This window comes from Furipterus horrens, unplaced genomic scaffold (genome assembly GCF_987537825.1).
Source record: "Furipterus horrens unplaced genomic scaffold, mFurHor1.1.pri manual_scaffold_5, whole genome shotgun sequence".
NCBI lineage: Eukaryota > Metazoa > Chordata > Mammalia > Chiroptera > Furipteridae > Furipterus > Furipterus horrens.
Genome location: NW_028327175.1, coordinates 49,020,034 through 49,045,110, shown reverse-complemented (window position 1 = coordinate 49,045,110; position 25,077 = coordinate 49,020,034). Strand labels below are relative to the sequence as shown.

The following is a 25,077-nucleotide window of genomic DNA, read 5'->3' as shown; positions in this document are numbered from 1 at the left end:
AATCACAATGGACTAGGATGGCTTGGATTACCAACTAGGTATCTGTGGACTTCAGCATAGAATTCAATCTCTTTCATTGTAGACTGTCTCAAAAATTACATTTTTCTTATTTCTGAAATTCTGTGAATCACTTTTGTTCTACTTAAGAATTTTTATATATCTCTTTAAATTGAAAATGTTGAAAGGCAATAGTGAAATTTTTAGATTCAACAAACATAGTGTTGAGTTCCTAGTCTGTAGAAGGAAGGTGAAGGGGTTAACCAAAGAACATATATGCATGACCATGGACATGGACAGCAGTGTGAGGATTGCCTGAGGGAAGGGGATGCTGGATAGAGGCTGGCAAAGGTGGGAAAGTGGAAAAGGGTACTAGGATAAACAATAAAATATATAATTAATTTTTTTTTAAAAGATTACAGCATGAATGCAACCTAACACTGTCTTTAAGGAACTTAAGATCTATCAAGTAAATTGGTTTCAATGTAGTGTGATAAATGCTAACTTAGTTAAATAGGAGTTAGATAGAGTTAAGTAGAGGTCTTTCAGGTAAGGGTTCAGCAACACTTTTGTAAAGAACCAGATAGTGCGTATTTTAGGCTTTGTGGGTTGTACAGTTCTGTCACAACTGCTCATTTCTGCTGTCATTGCATGAAAGCAGCCATAGACCATACATAAATGAATGTGTGGCAGTGTTCCAATAATAGGTATTTTTGGACACTGAAATTGAATTCCATATGATTTTTACAAATCGCAAAATATAATTTTAAAAAGTTTAGCCATTTAAAATGCAAAATCATTCATAACTTTTAGACCATACAAAAACAGATGGCAGGCCAGATTTGGCCAACCCTTGTTCTAAGTCTTTGAATTACAGAATGTTATTGAATATGCCTCTTTCTGATAGCCTATCCAATCCCACTTGCTTTCACTTACTACGGAAGTTTGGTAACCTAGTGGTTTAGGAATATTGAAAGTCTCATTGCTAATCCCAGTGGTTTCTGATTATCTCTGACATTCTGGATAATAATCATTGTTTTGTAGAGATAATAAAAAACAGTAACATTGATGCATTGATGATATGCAAGTTACTCCAGAACACAGCTTCCAAACTCAGTTGCTTTCAGAAGTCAAATATAAGGCCTGAGTTTTTGGGAAACGGAGTTGTGTGAATTGGGGCAAAGTGAATAGCACAAGCCTCACTGAAACAGTCATCAGCCACTACTTAGCTCCATCTAGTAGTGGGAATACAGCCCCAGTGTTTCCTGACGAAAACAACCAAGAGAAGACAAATCCAGATTTATGTGTTGACTCTCCCAGTTGTTTAATGTGGTGGTAACAAATCTGTTCTTTTTTTAGTTCTCTCTTTTTAACATTGTAAATCAAATAAAACCATGTTTTGAAATCCACTTTAAAATCTTTATTGCAGGTGATTAGACAAAAGCTACGTTCTAATACGATTTTTATTTTCCATCCTAGCAATATAGTCTAGAGAAGTAAGCAAGCCAGATAGAGACAGCTGTTTTTAGTGTGTATGGACTATAAAAGCATTCTTTCTGTTCTTTGGATAATGTATATATAGGAATGTTAGTGTTTTCTTGAACTCTACTTTTCTATTTGCCCCTGGCTGGTTTGGCTCAGTGGATTGAGCGTCGGCCTGCTAGCTAAGTGTCGCTGGTTCGATCTTCCAGTCAGGGCACATCAGAGAAGGAAAACTCTGACTCCAAAAAACCTCCGCTGCCTTGCGGCATACCTCTTCAGGGGAAAGGCTAAGGGAGTAAACCCCGACAGAAAATCCGGAGCCGGAGTCCCTAAGGCGGTTTGACGTTGTAGTCAACACCGGCAACTCCTGCGGCGCACCTGAAGCCAAGCTGTATTGACTCCATCTTTCCCTTGGACCCTTCAGCTGCGAAGAGAGGGGGGGTCTGCTGCATGGGCAACAGCAGACCCTCCATATCACCCTGCCCAGGCTCTGTAGCTTCAGCTTCACTGGAGAGGACACTCCAGCGTCATCGCAAGATGTCGATTCAACACGGGAGGAGACAGATACCGTGTCACTCCCGAGTCGGACTGCACAGCCATTCTCGGCGGTGCAGATAGACTTTTAAGAAGCTACACCATCGCCTCTCGAGACGGACGGGCATGGGCAACAGCAGACCCTCCATATCACCCTGCCCAGGCTCTGTAGCTTCAGCTTCACTGGAGAAGACACTCCAGCGTCATCGCAAGATGTCGATTTAACACGGTAGGAGACAGATACCGTGTCAGTCCCGAGTCGGACTGCACAGCCATTCTCGGCGGTGCAGATAGACTCTTAAGAAGCTACACCATCGTCTCTCGAGACGGACGGCTGCCGACGACTTTTCTATTATAATTTGTTTAACCAGAATTAGGGGAGATTGAGCTATTACAGTTAATTGAATTTTGGTTGTCTGAGAAATAATCAGTAGAACTTTGTATTGCTCTATTCTTTTTTTATTTCCCAATAATATTAATGAATTAATTTTTTAACAAGGTCACTTTATTTTATTTTAATTATCTGTTTTTAGAGAGAGGGGAAAGGAGAAAGAGAGGGAGAGAAACATCACTGTGTGGTTGCCTCTCACACGCCCCCAACTGGGGACCTGGCATGCAACCTAGTCATGTGCCCTGACTGGGAATCAAACCAGCAACACTTGGTTCCAAAGCCGATGCTCAATCCACTGAGCCATAGCAGCCAGGGCTCATATTGCTCTATTCTTTATTGTTGAAAATCTTCATGATCTCTATCAGTACCTTTTCCTGCGTTAGTAAATAAATACTTGTTTGTTTCTACCACCTATCCGTGAAGGAACCATGTCTAAAGTATCCCAGTTCCTTGCACAGGGAAGGTTGTGCATAAAATTGCATGTACAGTAAATACTTGTCAAACAGTTTTGTTATTGAAAATAATCTAATCTTTCTTTGTTTTGGATTTGGCATGCAATATACTGATTTTTTTATTCCAGTAAGCTGAGCTTTTACATTTAGATTGTTTCAAGTACATGTATAAAAGTTTGGAAAACATACATCAAAAAAAGGGGGGGAGGTGCGCAAAGCAGCCCTGGCTCGGTGGCTCAGTTGGTTGGAGCATCATACTGTACACCAAAAAGTTGCGGGTTCGATTCCCAGTCATGGCATATACCCAGGTTGCAGGTTTGATCCCTGGTCAAGCTGCACATGAGAGGCAACTGATTAATGTTTCTCTCTCTCTCTGTCTGTCTCTTTCTCTCTCTCATATTCAAATCAGTAAATGTATCCTTTTAATTACAAAAAAATAAAAATAAACCCAGGAGAGTAATGCTAGTACATAATAATTCTGTGTTGTTTTTACATTGTAAATACAATTATTATAATGGGACATGTTTTTAATAAAAAATGTAAGAATTGCATATTTTGATAGCTCCCACTTGCTTTAGGCAGGGATATGACAGTCATATATCAGTGGCTAAAATATGTTCTTCTCCCCTACTCCCCATCTAGTACATATACTTTGGTATTTTAAGTATGTTTTATATTTACATAGTTTCTTTATGTCTTGTGATCTATTTGCTAGAGAGAGTTAATTCTCTGAAATATTTTTGGTTTATTCATAGATTGGCCAAAGAAAAAATGATGTATGAAAAAGAAGCAAAACAACAAGAAGAAAAGATTGAAAAAATGAAAGCTGAAGATGGTGAAAATTATGCCATTAAAAAGCAGGTAAAATTATATCTTAAATGAAAATAGCTAACATTTGCAGAATACCATATTAACTAATGTATTAACAGACCTCTGAGAAGATCCAATTATTTACTTCTTTACTATTAAAACCTCCATTTAAAAATGAGGAAACTGAAACACAGGTTAAATAACTTGCCTAAGGTCACATGACTGCTAAGTGGCATTTTGAACATAGGTGTTCTGGCTCTGGAATTTGTACCCTTAACCCTTCTTGATACTTCTTTCTCTTTCTAATAATGACATCTAATGACACCAAGTTCTATTTCTTATTCCCTCTATTTCTTTCTCTACTGCCACTGTTCTAGTCCAGTCCACTGTCATCTCTTGCCTGGACTATTCAAAAGACTCCTAATTGGCCTATCTTTTGTCTCTTGACACCCTCCATTCCTTCCCCACCACATCACCTAGGTTGATCTCGTCAAAATGTACATCAGATCACTTCTTTAAAATTCAGTGTCCAGTGCATTTAGAATAAAATCCAGGTGACACTCAGAAAAAGGATAGTATGAACAAGCTTATACAGATCTCAAGACTTATTTTTTAAATCAGTTTTATAAACTCTCAGTGGTTTTCACCATGTAAATGATGTTACAAATGGTAATAGTGCACACTTCATCCAGATTTAATTTTGCAAAATTCCTCACTTAAAGCGCATTATTTTTTCCGTAGGTAGTTGCTTCCTGTGGTGCAAAAGGAATACATTAGCACCTGAAATAGTTTCCCCTAGCCATCCAGAAAGAGAACCGTCTTATTTTCTTGAAGTTCTAGGAGAGCCTGTCTTCCTTTATGTATGATATAGCAAAAGACATTTGTGGCAGATATGCATAGATTGGGGAAGATTTGAAAACATGTGTAGATATAGTATGTCCCTGAATATGTTTGACCTTTATGAACTACTTGCTCTTCAAATCTCACGAATCTTCACAAGATTTACATATGGATTGTGACTTGTTGATTCTTAAAGTTATGATGATTAAATGCTTTTTGAATATATACTCCCATATAATTTCATATCACTTTTGTACTTCCTTCATTTTAATGCCGCTATTTTCTCTCATCTAATGAGAAACATAACAATAGTATATACAACTTTATTTCACCCAGGTCCTTCTGGGACTCCATCAGGCTGATTTTTCCAGTTGTGTAGCTAGTGACTTCATTTAGTTTTTTCTTAGCTCTGTTCTTTTTGTCACCAGTAATCTATTTTTAAATAGCCCTATAGTTAGAATAGGAGTTGTAAGTTGCATGGAGTGGGGAATAAATGTGTTCCCTTTCTAAATAAAATTCTGCAAATAATGTCACACATTATTTTATTTATTTTATTTCATTTATATTTATATATTGATCATCTTTCAAATAAATCACTGCTTCATAGGTAAGGATTAACTCCGTTGAATTCTGACTCTTTATTATTTAAAAATATTAGCCACTTACTGGTTATATGGTTGACTACATGTTCAGGTATAAAAGGGAATATTTTTTGTTTAAAAGTTCTTTTTACACTCAGTCATGTTAAAGTTCTTTAGCCACAGTGGTCATGTTTAATAATATGATTTCTTGGATTCCTAATCAACCTAGTACTCATATTCAAAAATACTCTCCCATATCAATTCACAGAACAATTAATTTTTCTGTTTGCTATCATCAACCTGCCGTGTATACAGTGTCGACAGCAATTTTGTTTCAGAGTCTCATGAAATCTGTCTTTAGCCCAACCCACATGCTTTACTTAATTTTCTTTCCTTACCTTTAGCTATACTGTGGCTGGCCATTTATGGTTTTTATTATATGAAGCAGGAGTTGCATTGTCAGAAGTGTCCTATTCTTGATTGCCTAGGCCTCAAAGCTGTAATGGTCTCTTGACACTTGCTGAGTTCCTCGTAGAAAATATCAAGGAGGCCAAGTGCTATATTTTGTGTCTTCTCTACTCTTCTCCCTGTATTTCCTCCTCTTCTGGGTTAAATGCTTTCCTCAGCCACTTCTCACTACCTTGACTCTTCTCTTATATGGATTCATTTTGCTCTAGTTTTCCTGGATCTTTAGAACTAGCCCTGTTTTATAACACACACTTCTGATGCTGCCTGTCAGTTTGTACTAAGCTTCTTACCTGAAACTGGTTGCCAAAATTGGCTTCTCCTAGACTAGGCCTAACTTTGCTCCTTTTTTTAAAAAATTTATGTATGTATTTTTTCTACTTTATTTTTATTGTTAACACTATTAATTGATGTCCCACCCTCTCAATGCCCCTCCTCCCCCCATCTCTCTAGCTTAGTGGCCATCACCACACTGTTGTCTGTGTCCATGGGTCATGCATATATATTCTTTGGCCACTCTCTTCACCTTCTTTCATCTCATTTCCCCCCTCAGCCCTACTCTTGACAGCTGTCAGTCTGTTCCATGTGTCTATGCCTCTGTTTCTAATTTTGTTTCTTTTTAAAATAAGTAATTAGGTAGAAGTTTCAGTACCCTAAGATGCCAAAATACCAGTCAGTCAGAGTTATTCTGCCATCCTTTTCTAGCTAAGCAATATTGCTCAAATTGATTTTAGCTCTCTACTTATGATACACTTCTTCACTCTCCTCATCCCTCAATTAGAGATAGATATGGACAATTTTGCCTTCAACCAAGGAAGATATTTTGGTCGTTTTTTTTACTTATCCTCCAGCAGGAATGATGGGCAGTAATGACAGTCAAATATATCTGAGGCTGACTCATTTCATATTTTCCAGAAGTAATATTAAAATGACAAACTAGTACATTTTTTCAGCCAAGATTTCTCAAAAAACTTTGCAATTATTACATACAATTGAAGTTTTGTGGAATGTATCTTTTTGAGAAAGATATACACACATATTTTTGTGATTTACTTGAAGCATGAGTTAATATTCACAATTTGATTTTTTTTTCCCCGAAAAGTGAAGGGAAAAGTTTTTTCATTAAATATATGGAAAATAATAGGAGGCTTTAGTCTGCAAAGGGAGATTTGCCCAGGTGTCTCTCACAAGACTGATTCTGCAAGAAATACCAGATTTTTTTCAATAATAAAAATATTTAAAATAACAGTGGTGCAAGAAAATATTATTGTCTCTTGGTCTGTATACTCAAGTGTATAAATGGTATTCTATTTGTATATTTGCTTTTTTTTTGGTATTAATTCATGGGAAATGACAAAAAATGTTTTTGGGACATCTCATACACCCTTCACCATTCCTTCTGCAGTGTTAGCATCTTGTATAATTATATTACAATATCCAAACCATGAAACTGACATTGGTACACCATAGAGCTTATTTACATTTCACTAGTTATACATGTATTCATCTGTATGTGTGTCTAGTTCTATACAGTTCTTTCACAAATATAACGTGTAACTACCACCACAGTTAAGATGGAGAATGATTTCACCAGAAAACTACCTTGTGCTCCTCTCTATAGTCCCTGTTCTTTTCCTCCCCTAAACCCTAAATAATTAACTCTTTTAAGAATGTTACATAACGTGGAATAGGATCACACAGTATGTAACCTTTGGAAATTGACTTTTTCTACTTATCTTAATTCCTTTGAGGTCCATCAAAGTCACTGAGTTTATCAATAGTCTGTTCCTTATTATTGCTCAGTAGTATTCCATGATATAGATGTACCACAGATTAACTATTAAAGGACATTTGGATTGTTCCCAGGTTTTGGCTGTAATAGAAAAAGCTGGATGAACATTGTGTACAATTTTGGTGTGAATATAAGTTTTTGTTTCTCTGAAGTAACATGCCCAAACAATTGCTGGGTCATATTAGCACATATTTTTTTTTGCTTCAAAAGAAACTGCCACACTCTTTTCCAGGGTGACTGTACCATTTTAAATTTCCCACCAGTCCCCTGACTAATGTGGCTCAGTGGGTTGGGCATTGTCCTGCAAACTGAAAAAAAAAAGGTTGCCAGTTTGATTCCGGTCAGGGCACATGCCTGGGTTGCAGTTCAGTCCCTGGTTAAGTGTGTGCAAGAGGCAACTGATCAGTGTTTCTCCCTCACATCGATGTTTCTCTCCCTCTCTTTCTCCTTCCGTTTCTGTCTTACATTTAAGGTTTTGATTGATTTTCATTTTTGTATAAGGTGGGAGGTTTAGTTGGAGGTTTGTCCTTTTGCTTATGGGTGCCCAGTTGCTTCAGCAGCATTTGTTGAAAAGGTTATCCTTCCTCCATTGAATTGCTTTTGTAACTCTGGACATATTTGTCTGGGTCTGTTTCTGGGTTCTCTTCTGGTGTCTGTCCCTTACCAGTACCATGCTGTCTTGATTGATGTAGCTATATAGTAAGCCTTAACATAGGAAAGAGTGAGTCCACTCACTTTTTTCCCCCCACATTATTTTAGCTATTCTAGTTCCTTTGCCTTTCCATAAACTTTTTAAAATAAGCTTGTCTGTATCTATAAAACACCTTGCTAAGATTTAGATAGGAATTGCATTCAACCTATAGATCAGTTTGAGACTTGACATCCTTACTATGTTTAATCTTCTAATCAGTGAAAACTGTGAAATTAAATTTATTTAGATCTGGCTTCTTTCATTGGCACTTTGTAATTTTCAGCATACAAATCCTGCATGTTTTGTTAAATTTATACCTCAGTATTTCATTTTCTTTGAAGCTATTGTAAATGTACTTTTTATTTTCAATTTCCACTTACATAGTACTTGTTAGATAAGGAAGTGCAACCAGTTTTTTATTATGTGTTGATCTTATAACCTGCAATCTTGTTGAACTCACTTATTCTAGGACTTTTTAAATAGATTCCTTCTGACACCTCATAGACAGTGTATAGACAATCATGTCATTTGCTGATAGGACAATTTTATTTCTTTTCAATCTGTATGTCTTTTTTTCCGTTGCATTATTGCTCTGGCTAGGTCTTAAAGTACAATGTTGAATAAGAGTGAAAGTGGATGTCCTTACTTTGTTCCTATATCAGGTATATGGCATTTAGTCTTTTACAATTAAGTATAATGTTAGCTGTGGGTTATTTTGTAGATAGTCTTTTTTAAGTTAAGGACGTTCCCTTTATTCCTGGTTTGCTTAGTGTTTTTGTCATGAATGGGTGTTGAATTTTATCAAGTGCTTTTTCTGTGTCATTTGATAAGATCCATATGAGTTTTCTTCTTTGGCCTTTTGATATTGTAGATTATATGGACTGATTTTCAGATATTGAACTAGGTTTGTATACCTTCTTAATCACTTGATCATGGTGTTTTAATTATTTCTGTACATTGCTGGATTCAATTTGCTAATTTTTTTTTTGAGGATTTTTGCATCTTAAGTTTTTGGGACATGATGATCTGCAGTTTTCATTTTTTATACTAGCTTTGTCTGGTTTGGGCATCAGGTTAATACTAGTCTTATAAAATACGCTGGGAAATGTTCCCTCCTTTTTCCTTGAAGGATTTGTGTAAAATTGGTGTTAGTTCTTCTTTAAATATTTGATAAAATTGTCCAGTGGAACAATCTGGGGTTGGAGAATTTTTTTTCAGGAACTTTAAAATTACAAATTCAATTTATTTGATTATAAAACTAGTTAGATTATCAGTTGAGTTTTAGTGATTTGCAGTTTTTAAGGAATTGGTCTATGATTTCTAAGTTGATAAATTCATGAGCATAATAAACAATATTATAAAGTTGTTTATAGTATTTGTTTCTTTTAGTGGTTGCAAGATCTATAGTGGTATCTTCTATTACTGATATTGGTGATTTGTGCCATCATACTTTATCTTTGTCAGTCTTACAAAGTTTATCAATTTTTTCAAAATACCAGCTCTTTGTTTTATTGATTTTTCTCTTTTGTTTTCTTTTTTTTAATTTCATTAGTTTCGGATCTTATTTTCATTGTTTTCTTCCTTCTACTTGCTTTGGGATTATTTTATTCTTCCTTTTCTAAGTTCCTGAACTAAGAACTTAGATTTTTAGTTTGAGATTTTCTTTCCTAATGTAAGTACTTAGTGCTATAAATTTCCCTCTCAGCATTGCTTTAGCTGAATCCTGCAAAATTTGATGTGTTGTATTTTCATTTTCATTTATCTATATATTTCTCTTTCCTTTGAAACTTTCTTTTTGATCCATGGGTTATTTAGAAGTATGTTGTTTAACTTATAAGAGTTTAAATATTTTCCAGTTGTCCTCCTGTTATTTTAATTTTGTTTGATTGTTTTGGTTTTGTTTTTTGACCCAGTATGCAGGGTACTGCTGTGAATAGTTTGTGGGTGTTTGAGAAGTATTTGTATTTTCCTTTCTTGGGTAGAATATTCTCCAAATATCAATTAGATGTTATTGGTTGATGACGATGTGTTTAACCTTTGTCGGGTTTTTTTTTGTTTTTTGGTGTAGGACTTCTGACAGTTTCTAAGAAAGGGATAGTGAAATTCCAAAATATATTTGTGGATTTGTCTCTTATTTTAGCTTTATGTATCAGTTTTTGTTTTGTGTATTTTGAAACTATCTTGTTTAGTGCATACACATTTAGAATCACTATGTTTTCTTTGGGGAATTGATCATTTTCTCATTGTGTAATATTCCTCTTTGTTTCTAAGTTTTTTGCTCTGAAATCTATGCAATTCTCCAATATTAATAGAGCCATTCCTTTTTTTAAAGTGTATTTTATTGATTATATTGTTACAATAGTTCCAATTTTTTCCCCTTTGCTCCTCTCTTCCCAGCACCCCGCCTCCCCCCACAATCCTCCCCACCCCCAGTCCATGCCCATGGGTCGTGCATACAAGTTCTCTGGCTTCACCCTTTCATATATATATATATTTTTTAAATAATTAATTTTTTTAACAATAAAAATAACAATCCCTCCCTCTCAGACTTAAGACCCTTTATAATCTTATAAAGGACAATGGGCGAAGATCTCAAGCTCCTCTAGCTGCTTCAAGCTGGACATGGTCGTCATCCTACCTACCCTTGGGTCCAGAATTCCCTAATAAGGGTGGGGGTGTGGAGGGGAGGGTGGCCTTCCCACACGGGGAAGGATCGTGCAGACTCCAGGTCAGTTGGCTGTCCCCGGACAACAGCGTGCTTGATTTAACAGGCTGGCATCCTTTCTGTGTTCTGGGGGCAACAGATTTGGCAACAGGGTTAAAAGGCATCATTCAATCCATAACCACTAGATGACAAAAGGCAGGGATTAATTTTTCAATGTCCCACATTAGGGAAAAAAAGGGTTTCTTTGGAGGAAGGTGTGCCAGGCACGTCTCACCTGTCCAAAACTCTTTTGCCCATTATACTTTAGTTTGGGCTGAGGGACGTATTTTAGGTTTTCCCCATCTCAGACCTCTGGGTCCTTTCTGTCCAAGACATTAGGATAGAAAAGAGAAACCAGTTTTAAAGTGAAGCCCATGGACCACCCCATTCTTCACCAACCCAGCCACTTCGTTCAGCCAAACCGTTGAGTCTCAGGAGGCAGCAATGCAGACAGGAATTAAGTGAGGCTTATACAGTACAGACAGTCACTCAAGTAATGAGATCATAGGCTTATGCCCTTTGAAAACAGAAAACACATGTTAATTTATGGAACATCGTCGGCAGCCGTCCGTCTCGAGAGACGATGGTGTAGCTTCTTAAGAGTCTATCTGCACCGCTGAGAATGGTTGTGCAGTCCGACTCGGGAGTGACACGGTATCTGTCTCCTCCCGTGTTGAATTGACATCTTGCGATGACGCTGGAGTGTCCTCTCCAGTGAAGCTGAAGCTACAGAGCCTCGAGAGACGATGGTGTAGCTTCTTAAGAGTCTATCTGCACCGCCGAGAATGGCTGTGCAGTCCGACTCGGGAGTGACGCGGTATCTGTCTCCTCCCGTGTTGAATCAACATCTTGCGATGTCACTGGAGTGTCCTCTCCAGTGAAGCTGAAGCTACAGAGCCTGGGCAGGGTGATATGGAGGGTCTGCTGTTGCCCATGCAGCAGACCCCCCCTCTCTTCGCAGCTGAAGGATCCAAGGGAAAGACGGAGTCAATACAGCTTGGCTTCAGGTTCGCCGCAGGAGTTGCCGGTGTTGACTACAACGTCAAACCGCCTTAGGGACTCCGGCTCCGGATTTTCTGTCGGGTTTTACTCCCTTAGCCTTTCCCCTGAAGAGGTATGCCGCAAGGCAGCGGAGGTTTTTTGGAATCAGAGTTTTCCTTCTCTGATGTGCCCTGACTGGAAGATCGAACCAGCGACACTTAGCTAGCAGGCCGACGCTCAATCCACTGAGCCAAACCAGCCAGGGTTATGGAACATAACCCATAAACAAGTCTCTAAATCTGTAAGACTGTCTTATTGGAAAGAAATCCAGTTACAAGGCATTTGACATTCTTCTTGTCTGTAAATTAAGCATCTTTGGTGATGTCACAGACATAGTTTAACTTTCAAATGAAAACAAATTTTAAATGAAAAGAAACTTTAAAGACGGTTAGCTGCACTACTTTATAGTCTACCACAGAGCATTGTGATTTTCCTTGAATCACAATTTTTCACCCTAAGATTACCCTCCTTGTCATTAAAGGGACTGCATTAAGTCCATTTTTAATTTATCCTGTTCATTTGCATAAACACAACAAGAGCAGCAAATGATCGCTTATGATCTTTAGTTCTGCTTTGCTGGGACTTATGCAAGGAACATTTAGGGTGACCTTCAGTCTGCCCTTCAGGGCACAGAAGCTGAGCCACATACCTGCCATTCAGCCTTGCCTGTAAACACCTGTCTTTTCCAAGTCCTTCAGGTTTTCCATTGTGCCTTAAGGTCCTTTCTAGCCATCTTTAAGGAAAACAACCTTCATTCCTTCCCTGGAAAGATTGCCGTGGACCGCACAACTATCCAAGGTACCAGGCCTTTTTTCTTGTGCTTTTATTACCTTCAAAAGTCAATCCTAGTTCCTCAGGGCTTTGAGCCATTCCTTTTCTTAATGTTTGCGTATTATCTCTTTTTTATCATTTTATTTTCAATCTATTTTGTTCTGTTGGAAGTTCCCTTTTTTTTTTTTTAGTGTATTTTATTGATTATGCTGTGACAGTTGTCCCAATTTCTTTTCCCTCTGCTCCCCTCTGCCCAGTACCCCCTTCCCTTCCAGCAACCTCACCACCCCTAGTTCATATCCATGTGTTGGTCGTGTATATAAGTTCTTTGGCTTCACCCTTTCCTATACCATTCTTAACTTACTCCTGTTTATTTGTACCTACCAGTTACACTTAATCCCTGCACCACTTCTCCATTTCTCTCCTTTCCCTCTCCCAGCTGATAACCCTCCAAATGATTCCCATACCTATGATTCTGTTCCTGTTGTGGTTGTTTGTTTGGTTTGTTTTTGTTTTTATTTTTTTAGATTCTGTTGTTGATAGTTGTGAGTTTGTTGTCATTTTAATGTTCATAGTATTGATCCTCTTTTTCTTAAACATTTAACATTTCATATAATAATGGCTTGGTGATGAACTCCTTTAGCTTTACCTTGTCTGGGGAGCACTTTATCTGCCCCTCCATTCTAAATGATAGCTTTGCTGGAGAGAGTAATCTTGGTTGTAGGTCCTGGCTTTGATCACTTTGAATACTTCTTGCCAGTCCTTTCTTACCTGCAAAGTTTCTTTTGAGAAGTCAACTGACAGTCTTATAGGCACCCCTTTCTAAGAAATTCTCCACTTTTCTCTTGCTGCTTTTAAGATTCTTTATCTTGAACCTTTGGCATTTTAATTTTGATGTGTCTTGGTATGGTCCTCTTTGGGTCTAGCTTGTTTGGGATTCTCTGGATTTGTATGTCTATTTCCTTTGCCAAATTAGGGAAGTTTTCCTTCAATATTTTTTCACATAAGTTTTCAATTTCTTGCTCATCCTCTTCTCCTTCTGGCACCCCTGTAATTCAGTTGTTGGCACTTTTAAATTTGTCAGAGTATCTTTGCGTCTTTTCCCCCCTCGGTTGTATTGAGGTATAGTTGAGTGTTTAAAACTGTATACATTTAAGGTGTGCAACCTGATGATTTGATACACGTGTGCATTATAAAAGATACACTGCAGTCAAGCTATTTAACAAGTCCATTACCTCGTATAGTTGCCATTCTCCTCCTTTCTTTCGTTGTCAGATGGATTTCTTGACATGTTTATTAGCACATTGTCATTTCACCATGATATAAAAGGAAAGATTGAACCATTGTTCGGTTATCTCTGGACTTCTCTGGAGCTCAGTTTGGTAAGCTAATGCATTTGCCATTGGTTCCAGAGAAGCCAATATCCAACAATAGAGTGTCTATAGATTATCATAGTTATAGCTAGCCCTGGGTGAATGATCTGGATCATTAAAGAAGCTAGAATGCTTATTCCAATCAAGCAATAGCAAAAGAACTTAACATTACCCCGTTTGTTTCATAGAACTCTTCTTTCGGGACGGGGGGTGGGGGGGTGGGGAGTGTGTATATATATACGTATATATATATATATTTTTTATTTTAAAGGAAATTGATCAGATTTTAATTCAGTTGTTTATTCATTGTTATAATCTGAGCCTTGTTAAGCCTCCCCTAACTTCCATTTTACCTGAATAACATCCTCAAAAAATCGTAATTTGTTTTAAAAACAATAAGACATTAGTAAGACTGCATCCTGTTGTGTTCCCCTAAAGTTCCCTGTATTTCTCAATCTGTGTCAAGATTCTGCCCTAACCTCAGTCTTGTCATAGTCAGCATTATAATAAACTGACAGCTTATTCAGATATTTTAAACAGAGGCACCATTCATTTGAGTGACTTTCTCCCAAAGGGAACACTTTGAAAGATAATACTCATTTAGTGTAGTGAAGGTATTTTGAGGGTTGTCTTTACTGTATAATCACACCTTATATACTGTCTTTTAAAATTATTCCTGACAGTTGTAATTCATTGTTACAAGGTAAAGTATATGATTTATGGCCCTGTAAGAGATGAGGTTTATGGATTCCAAATCAGAGTCATCACTGTATTGGAAGCCTTTGGCTCCCTGTGGTGTGGCCTTATAGAAGCAGTGTCAAATGTATATGTTTATGTTTATGTTTGTATGCTGGATTGGAAGATGGAGACCTCTTTTTCATCTTTGTATCCCCTGTACCTGGTGTCCTGCAGCTATGTAGTGAGCTTATGGAATGAATAGGGGTTGGGTATAGGATAGACTGATCTTTGGCCCCACAGAAGTCAGAGTCCAATTTTGATAAACTCATTGATGATCCTTGCTCTTTAATATGGATAAAATAATAATGAATAGAAGTTATTTTGGGTAGTATTGTTTAAAGTTTATTTCAGTGACAACTTACTAAAGCTTTTTTTTAAGTTTATAAGTGTACATATATAATAGAGATCTATTCTTTCTATTTCTTTTATCTTGTTTAACTTCTGTAAGCTATTCTCAGGGGAAGTACATTGGGGAGGAAATACGAATTGCTTACCCAATGGAATGTGCCTGCCACTGATTTTTCACGTGAATTCAAACTAACCAGATGCAGAAAAATAATTTAGTGGGAGTGATTAAATATCTAGGCATAGTATGCTTGGCTGTGAAGTCAAGTCATTCTACATTTGAAATTTTTAAGCTGTGCTTTATTAGTAAAATAATTACAAGTTCAGCAGTAGGTTTTTACCTGAGAAAATATGGACAGAGAGAGTATCCTTCTATATTACAATTCTGATTTTGTTTACAGTGTGAGCTGAGATAAAACTGTTGGGGAAAGGAAGAAGGTACTGGAACTTATTAAAGTTTCTGTTAAAATACACTATAATTACCATTAAATTATGTCTTTGTATTTTTATTTTATATGAGCTAGATAATAAATCTTCTTAGTAAAAGTTCAGATTTTTGTGCTCATTTAACCGAAGATACTTGATCAAATATGAGTGTTTGGAAATAAATGCTTAAATAATCTCTATGTCTCTTTCTGAGGATAGTTTAAGGAAAGAAAGCTTCCCGCTTACCTTAGGAAAAAGGCTTTTGAGGTCCAACATCTGAAACTAAATTATTTACTCTCTTATTGATTGGGATTTTCAGTCGGTGATTTGATTTTTTTTCTTCTTTTATGATTTTGTATGTTACAGTCCAGTTTGAATAATTTTAAGTCCAGAAATATATGCCAGAATAAATATTTCTGTGTTTAATTCTGTAGTGTCTATCTTGAGGAGGAATAGGCAGAAGTTCAGATTCAGAGGGATGCCAGGTTAGTAATTTGGTTCAAACTGCATGGGGAGAATAATCTGTCTCCTAAAATGAAGCACAAGGATAAGTAATAACTTTTTATGCATGATAAGCATCAAAAATATGAACCTGCTGGTCTTTGCTTTTCATTTTTCTTTACTTCTGTCTTTCAGTGAGAACCTCCTGCAGTGTGCACACGATGTAATCAATAACTCAATAACTTTTTTCATGCAGTAATTATCTTCATGTGATATTATCTGAACACTGTTTTTCTTTATTACTCAAAAGATGCAGGAGATATTTATATAACCAGCTGATCCCATTTTGGATAAAGGTGCTTTATGACAGCAGAAGAAATAGTTTATTTTAAATAGCCTTTTAAAATAAATGCTCTACAAAAAGCTTTTCCAGTTAATTCTCACTTAGCACAAGAAGGTGATTACCAAAAAGGTTTAGGTCTAAAACTTATACTTTGTATATTTTACAGTATGATAGTCATTCTGTCTTTTAATAAACACAGTTTAAATTAAAATATTGAGTGCTGGCTGGGTGGTTCAGTTGGTTGGAGTGGTGTTTGGTTGCCCCAGGGTTGCAGGTTCAACCCTGCACATGCAGGAACCAGCCAATGAACGTCTGAATGGGTGGAACAACAAAAATAGATCTCTCTCTCTCTCAGGCCAGTCAATAAAAAATTTAAATTAAAATATTGAACCGTTTCACATATCCATAATTTTTTCTGACTCCGCTAAATCACTTTAGATATTTACAGAGGTATAAACTAAACACATAATTCTCTCATTTCTGCATGTCTAACAGAAATTCTTGTTACAGGCAGAGATCCTGCAAGAGTCCCGGATGATGATCCCAGATTGCCAGCGCAGGTTGGAAGCGGCGTATACCGATCTTCTACAGATATTAGTAAGTAAAGACTTCTCTGTCTTATGTTAAAGTTTTTTTTCAATCTAATTATAAAAGACCAAAATTTTAAATATTTTACAGTGAAAACTAGTTGGTGGCATATTCTGTTCACTTACCCAGTGGTACCAATGTATTTCAGAATAATTAATGGAGTTTAAATTGTGTTTTAAGTTATGCCTTCAATAAAAGTACGATGTCTAGTATGTTTACTTATTTAAACTTAATTAAATATATTTGAGTTAACATGGTAGATATTCATGGTACTAATATTGTTGCCCAGTATCTTGGATTGTTTTTCATACATGAAGACCTTTTTTCACACACTAAAGGTGAGTAGATTGTTTGAAACTTTAGAAAATCTGTTTCAAATGAATTTGGACCATAATAAAAAGGATCTGGAATTCTTTCAGATTCAAACCTAAATTAATTTGAAAGAGAAAAACAAACCCTGTGATATAGGTATTCCTCTTAAATTGAAGCTGGATAACACTGTTATTATACTTGCTTTACAAATGTCTTGTGATACAATGGCAGAGTCATTTTATAAAGAATTCTAAGAATAACTGAGTCATCTTAGTTCTTTCCTAATAGAGATAAAGAGCATAATACTATATACAAGCTAATTGTTATTGTGCTTTGATGATAATTGGATGAATTCTGACATTTACTAACTTTATTTTCTATTTCTTGAGCTAATATTAATTACTAGCTACACAGCTATCTCCTGACACAGTTGTTCCCTATATAACAAAAATAATGTAAGGCTTTTTCAGTGTGATCATATATATTCTTTGAAAGAGAATGAGATTTGTTTTCCCACCCAAATAGTATTAATACTAAATCTGTAGAAAGAGAAATATTCACATTTTACTGTAATTTTGACACAACTCGATATTTATCTACAAGAACCTTTTAAAGGCAAAATTGCTTTCCTTAACAGTCAAAAATGAAGCTATGATTTTGAAAGAAAAAATAGATGAAAGCAAGAAATAATTACTCTATTAAAATACTACCTGAGACAGAAGCATCATCTGTATTTCCTGATAATGTAAATGATTTTTTTCTCTCTTGGATCTAGCTAGTAGTAGCTAAGAAATTAGTAGAAATTGCTTGAAAAAAATAATACTGTCTTGAGATGATATATTTGAGGATGTATTCAACAATATCTCTACCCTCAAAGAGCTTATATTTACTGAAAAGGAACAAAGACATGTTAGGTATAATGCAGAGGTTTAAGAAAGTATTGCTCTGGCTACTGTGGCTTAGTGAGTGGATTGAGCACCGAACTGTGAACCAAAGGGTCACTCATTTGGTTCCTTGTCAGGGCACATGCCTGGGTTGCATAGTAACTTAGATGATAATATTTCATTTATCCATCGCCACTATAATATATTTAAGGCTTTTTATATAAGCTATCGTGGAAAATTTCAGTCTTTAAACACCAGAAAAGGAAACATGTTAGTATTTTGTTTCCCTGTAGTAAGGGTAGCTAATGCTTATTAATAAGTAGGCAGTTCGCTTTTCCAATTCAAAGATTACACTTAACTGGTGTGACACCAGCAGTCTTTGTCATTGTGAATAGCTGGGGAATTATTTTGGTCTAAATTTTATCATATATGTAACATGTTAGTAAATCATCCATTTTTGCTTTTAGTCCATGATTAATAATAATCCCTTTTGTATTGTGATGTGTTGACAAAATAGGAATAATTTTTAAAATTTTGTCTTAACTTCTTATTCAATTACTTAATGTTGATAGCTTTAGATGACCATGTTTTTTCATTTATTATACGAGAATACACAGTAAGACCAAATCAAACATATTTCTTCTCTTTCTTGTAAAGAAAGAACTATGGGGGAAAACCTGTGGAATTACACTATATTTAGATGAGGCTTGGAATCCTTTTTCTCTTAATTTTTGAGCTGTTTACATTGATGATTTATGATACTTGAGTAAATTACTAAAATTTGAGAAGAATAAACTTACTTTATTATATTTCATTTTAGGAGAATGAAAAGGAATTGGAAGAAGCTGACGAATATAAAGAAGCACGTTTAGTACTGGATTCAGTGAAGTTAGAAGCCTAAAGTTTTTCTATACAGGGTGTTTTTTTGCAATTAATCCTGGGATTCATTCCACAATTCATTATTTTTGACCACTGCTATTTGTTCAAGTAGTATAAGAATGTGATTCTTTTTATGTAGTTGTGTGTATTTTTCTTTGCCTAATTTAATGTGTCAAATAAATCAATTCGTCTAATAAAATTGTTTATTTTATACTTTTTAACAAAATAATTAATCTTTCATTATTAAATCATGGACATTTTGACACAGAATTAAAATCTGTTAGATTTTATTTCAAGTTACATATTTTGCTTCATAAGTGTGGTTTGAGTTAAACATAGAATACTATTTCATTTTTTTAGATAAAAATCCAAATTTTGAGTTTATTTTGAATATGGTACAGCTCCCTGATAAAAGAACCACATATTTATCCATTCACAGTGAAAGTCTTAACATTTTCACAAGTAATGAGAAATATTTAAAATTTTTTCCAGAAAGACAAATTTATACAGAAAACACCATTTATATCTTCAAATAAAGATTCCTATGAACAGAAAAGAATTGAATTGTATTTAAAAAGAATAACAGCTATTGCCACTGCTGTGTCGGGAAATGTTTAATGGCTCTTGAAGATGGGAAAAGAACCTCTGAGTTGTAGCTTTTGCTGATTTTCATGGTATAAATTCTACTACTGTGACCAGTTTCAAGCTACTAATGTGACATCACTGAACACAGAGTTGGGATGATACAAGCCAGCTTCAAAATACACTGGCCATAGCCAAACCTAGAATATCTTTGATTAACTGGAAAAGAGCATTGCTTTATCACAACTTATTTTTTCAGCACAATTATAAACCCATTACCTAACCATCTGAGTTCATTTTCCAAAAATATATGACAACTTATTTAGTTTTCTTCTATTACTAGAAAATGTGTCTTACATCATCATCCTAATGTGAGCGAGCAGGGATCTAATGAACCAAAATAGTATTAACAGCGTTTAAACTTTAAAACCCATAATTGAAAAAATAAGAAATCTAGAATTTTTGCAGCTATAAAATACATACTTATAGTGTGAGTTGTCTGATTTTGGACATTGCAAATGGTCACTAGAAATCAAAACATTTATTAAATATGTTAAAAATATTAGAGGAGTGGAAAATAATACTATTCTTTCCTAATGTTATTTATAAAGGCTACTCTTGTTTTAAAGTACAGAATGTATCATAAAATCTTTGTACATGCAGAAAATTACTTCATCAGAGAATAACATACATCAGAAGCATTTCTAAATTGAAATATCGTCGTAAACCATTATTACATACCATTTAATAAGCTTTTGAGTAGAGGAGAGGAGTAAGGAAATTAAAACTATAAATAAAATGTAAAATTTTATACTAAGGTTCAATATTAGAGCTTTGAGTACCAAGAGAATTAAAAATATTTGTAGATGGAAATATTAAGCACCAGAACAGGTTGGCGGGGTTTTTTTGATTGTTTTGTTTTTTGGGTTTTTTTTTTTTTTTTTTTTTTTTTTTTTTTGGTATGTTTAGTTTTCCAAATAGAGTATCGTTTAAAGAAAGTATTTAGTATTTTGACTTTTTTAATGTAAAACATCTCATTTCAATATTTGCCAAATACATAAATATTCTATGTATTCAGAGCAGATGGTTTTCTGACCAATTAAAGCTTGAAGAGAGCATGCTATTAAAAAAAAGAAAGAGTGACCTGGCTGGGTGGCCGAGTTGGTTAGAATATCGTCTGCACACCATAATAAGGTTGCGGGTTTGATCTCCAGCCAGGGCACATACCTAGGTTGAGGGTTCGATGACCTGAATCTTGTTTACTGGGAAAAAGTCTTTTTTTGCCAAAAAGCAAGGTAACTAAAAAGAAATATATCTTTAAACAATTCCTACCTCAACTATAGGTTTTATACCAAATCTCTCTCCAGGTACTGATGAGAAGCAGCAAAAAGCTTAGAATTCTGTGAAAGCCTACTCCTGGGAATTCTTGACACATTTAACTTACGTTTTCGTGATCAAGAAGCACATTAAATTAATAGGAACAATTGTTAGTGATTCATTATTAACTTGATTTTAAGATTTTATTAAAAGTGTTACATGTGTGTAACAGTAGGTAAAAATTTCCAAAAGTAATGTTGCCCTTTTCTCCCTACTGCCAACACCTGACCCACAATCAGCATACAGCAGTTGCTCATAAGCATTTGTAGAGTAAGTGCAAAGCAAGAATATCTCTAACCTCTGCAGTGAGAAAAAGAATGCTATGAAGGGTTCCATCACATCAGAAACACAACACAGAGCTTTTCAAACTGTTTTGGCCACAAATCACACTAAACATATTTTCCATTGTGACCCAATATATACATGTGGTAATCTATATATGTAAATGAAACAATAAGTATCCTTAATATGTACAATTCCTTGGGTGTTTTTTTGTTTCATTTTTTAAAGTCTATTTTATTGATATTACAGTAGTCCCAATTTCTTTTCCATTTGTTCCCCTCTTGCCAGTAACCCCCTTTCTTCCAGCAATCCACCTCCATTAGTTCATGTCCAGGGTTCTTTGGCTTCACCCTTTCCTGTATTATTCTTAACTTCCCCTGTCTATTTTGTACCAACCGATTATGCTTCTTAGTCCCTGCACCATTTCCCATTTCTCCCCCTGCCCCCTCCCAGCTGATAACCCTACAAATGAATCTATTTTGTAGATTCAGCTGTTGATAGTTGTGAGTTTGTTGTCATTTTAATGTTCATAGTGTTGATCTTTTTCTTAAATAAGTCCCTTTAACGTTTCATATAATAATGGCTTGGTGGTGATGAACTCATTTAGCTTTATCTTGTCTGGGAGGCACTTTATCTACCCTTCCAGTCTAAATGATAGCTTTGCTGGATAGAGTAGTCTTGGTTGTAGGTCTTTGCTTTTCATCGCATTGAATACTTCTTGCCAGTCTCTTCTTGCCTGCAAAGTTTATTTTGAGAAATCAGCTGATAGTCTTATAGGCACTCCTTTGTAGGTAACTCTCTGCTTTACTCTTGCTGCTTTTAAGATTCTCTCTTTATCTTGAACCTTTGGCATTTTAATTATGATGTGTCTTGTTGTGGTCCTCTTTGGGTCTAGCTTGTTTGGGACTGTCTACACTTCCTTGACTTCTATGTCTATTTCCTTCGCCAAATTTGGGGGGTTTTCCTTCATTATTTATTTATATAAGCTTTCAATTTCTTGCTCTTCCTCTTCTTCTTCTGGAACCCCTGTGATTCAAATGTTGGCACGTTTAAAGTTTTCCCAGAGGTTCCTAAGCCGCCTCATATTTTTCAATTCTTGTTTCCTCATTCTGTACTTGTTGACTGTTTTCTTCTTCCTTATATCCAAATCATTGATTTGAACCCTGGCGTCTTTCTCTTCACCATTTGTTTTGTGTGGATTTTCCTTCGTTTTATTCAGCATAGCCTTCACTTCTTCCCTTATGTGTCTGCCATACTTAAGCATATATGTCAAGCCTGTGAGCAACTTCATCACCAGTGTTTTGAACTCTGCATTTGTTAGGTTGACTATCTCCTCATTGCTTAGTTCTCTCACTAGAACCTTGATCCGTTCCCTTTCTTGGTCCATACTTATCTGTCTCCTCATCTTGACAGGCTCCTGTGTTTGTTTGCTTCTGTGTCTCAGGTAGAACTGTCGCACCTGTTACTTTGTAAGGGGTGGAGCCTTAGGGATTCATCAGTACAGGGCGACCCATTTCACCATGTGGTGCTGTGTGGGGGGGATGGGTCTGAGGGAACAATGCCGCATGCTCGGCACTCACCCTTTTTCCAGGCACTTCTCCCACTTCCATATTGGACTGGTGCCTCTAGCTATTGCCCTGGCTGTCGTTCCCAGAGTGGGTGGGTCTGCTGACATTCTAGGACCGTGGGGCCCTTTAAACAAGCGGACTCTGCTGAGAGACCAGGAATGTCTGCCTCCACCCCAACCCCCACTATTTTGCACAGTCAGAAGCAATGAGGCTTTATTTTCTCCGGCACTGGAACCGTGAGCTGTGCGGTCTGGTCTGGTGCTGGGAACACTCCCTAGGTGTCCCTCAACTTTTTAAAATGTGTGACTGCACTTTCCACTGGTCTGCTGCTGCCGCTGCTGCTACTGACCACACCATGTCCTTTCTGCCCTGGCTCCGCCCCTCCTGCCTGTCTGGATGAGTATTTCTCCTTTATATCTTTGTTGGACTTCCATGCAGCTCGACATTCTGGAACTTCTGGTTGTCTCTAGTTTTGACGTAGTTGTATTCCTTCTTAGTTGTGAAGGGAGATGCAGTGTGTCTCTCTAGGCCTCCATCTTGGCCGTAAGTCGTTTTATTTTTTTAATAGTGATTGTGACCACCTGCTATTGGATTGTGAAAAACACTACCCTAGTATGATGCAGTCAAACCTCAGTTGAATTTTTTATTAAAATTCTGTCATCTAGGTTTCAGAGCAGTTGTGTAAGTGAACATGTGCAAAGTTACACACATTGGTATAAAGTGTCATGGTAAAGTGTAATCACTTAACATTTGTTAGGTGTTCTCAGTCCTTGCACAGACTAATACAATGGCTTCCAAAGAATAGAGAGGCAAAACAAAGACATGCAAGTGACATAATCAAGTACTAGTAAGCCTAATTTTTCCTATAGTTTCTGTACAGCAAAGTGCACATCATTTCTAAGTGAGAAAGTTCATAGGATAAAGAAATAGAAATAACATGTGAAATGAGTAAAGGCACCAAATCTAGGCTGGTTTTAATGCTGTTAAGAGCATTCCCAAATTTTAGAATTTCACTTGGATATTCTAGGCTCATAGGGAGTCAATCCTAGTAAATCAAAGTACTTCTCCAAAGTCCTGGACAGGAGCTTTCAGGCTGGGCTTTTGGGACCTTTCCATTCTGGGGAAGTATTAACATCCTGAGAACTAACTTGTCTTTCCTTAACCTTACATTGTACCAGGTGGATAAGTCATGTGACCAGTTCCTTATGAAAGAATGTAACGAGTAATGAAAGCTGGTTAAAACAATATATTGTAATGTTCATTTAACATTTCTCAACTTTCTGGTCGGGGACATTCAAAGCCTAATATTTAAAAACTGTGTCTATGCCTATACCTGTGCATTGAATCACTTCCAAATTGACCAGTCAAACCTGGTTAATCTAAATTACTTTGCAAACTTCATTACATTACTTGGCTTTTTAAAAATCTTATCAGATTTAATAAGGACATATTCTACAGCTGGTTATCACTTAAATCTTATTATTTGGTCATTTAGATAAACCAAGGACAGATTAATCCTTTCTTTGATGGCAAGTCAGGACCTTTAGATATCAGTGTAAACTTGACATGCATGTGAGCAGAGCTGTTAAGCATTTGGCATGAAAGGGTTAATCAGATAATTTGGTCCTTGATACTCTTGAGTGCTTTAGCTGGAAAGAAATTGAATGGTTTAGAAATGGTGCACTATAAAACAAGTTATAAGTATTAGTGTACTTGAAATTTTCAAGAGTGCTTCATATAAATCTACATTACACTCCAGTATTAGTCTTACAGCTCTTTTGATATGAGAGATATTTGTTCATGTATTGGACTGTTGCACAGAAAGGTAAAATTATGTTACAATAGATCTGTGCCTTTGTTTTGTTTTGTGCTTCCTGTTGGCTGCTGAGTAGTCAACAAGGTACATATATGTCATAAGAGATTAATATTTTTAATGCACAAAGAGCCCTTTCAAATTAATTTTTTAAAAATCCCAAGGTTAAAAATAAAATAGGAAGTATAGAAACACATTAAGAAATGCAAACCGATAGTTTTTTAAATTTCACTTCAGTAGTAGTTCAGATTCAAAGTTTAAAAACAATGAAGCAAATTTTTAAAAGATGAATGAGTATGTGAGAAAATACTGGCCAATGAGATTAGATAAAAGGATAAAATGAAAATATGGAAAAAGAGGCATTTTCATATGCAGTTGATGTGTATCAGGAAAACGTAAGTGAGTCAGTCATCCTTAAGATAATCAGAAGCAATGAGGAAATTAAAGTGGGCAGTTGGAAAATGAGTATATAGAACTGTTATGGGTTGAATTATACCCCCCAAAAATATCTGTGGAAATTCTAACCCCTACTACCTCAGAATCTGACCTTATTTGGAAATAGGGTCCTTGCAGAT

The 25,077-nt window shown here is 36.0% G+C and overlaps 1 protein-coding gene across 1 annotated transcript in view; it reads left to right on the top strand.

Moving 5' to 3' along the window:
- The window catches only part of TBCA (tubulin folding cofactor A), a 76,418-nt gene extending 57,337 nt beyond the window's left edge, over positions 1-19,081 (top strand). Inside the window, exons 2-4 of the mRNA XM_090278972.1 lie at positions 3,612-3,717; positions 16,728-16,814; positions 18,822-19,081. Coding sequence (XP_090135098.1) covers positions 3,612-3,717; positions 16,728-16,814; positions 18,822-18,902 — 274 coding nt within the window. The 3' untranslated portion in view covers positions 18,903-19,081. The remainder of the gene's footprint in view (positions 1-3,611; positions 3,718-16,727; positions 16,815-18,821) is intronic.
- Positions 19,082-25,077: the final 5,996 nt, after the last annotated feature.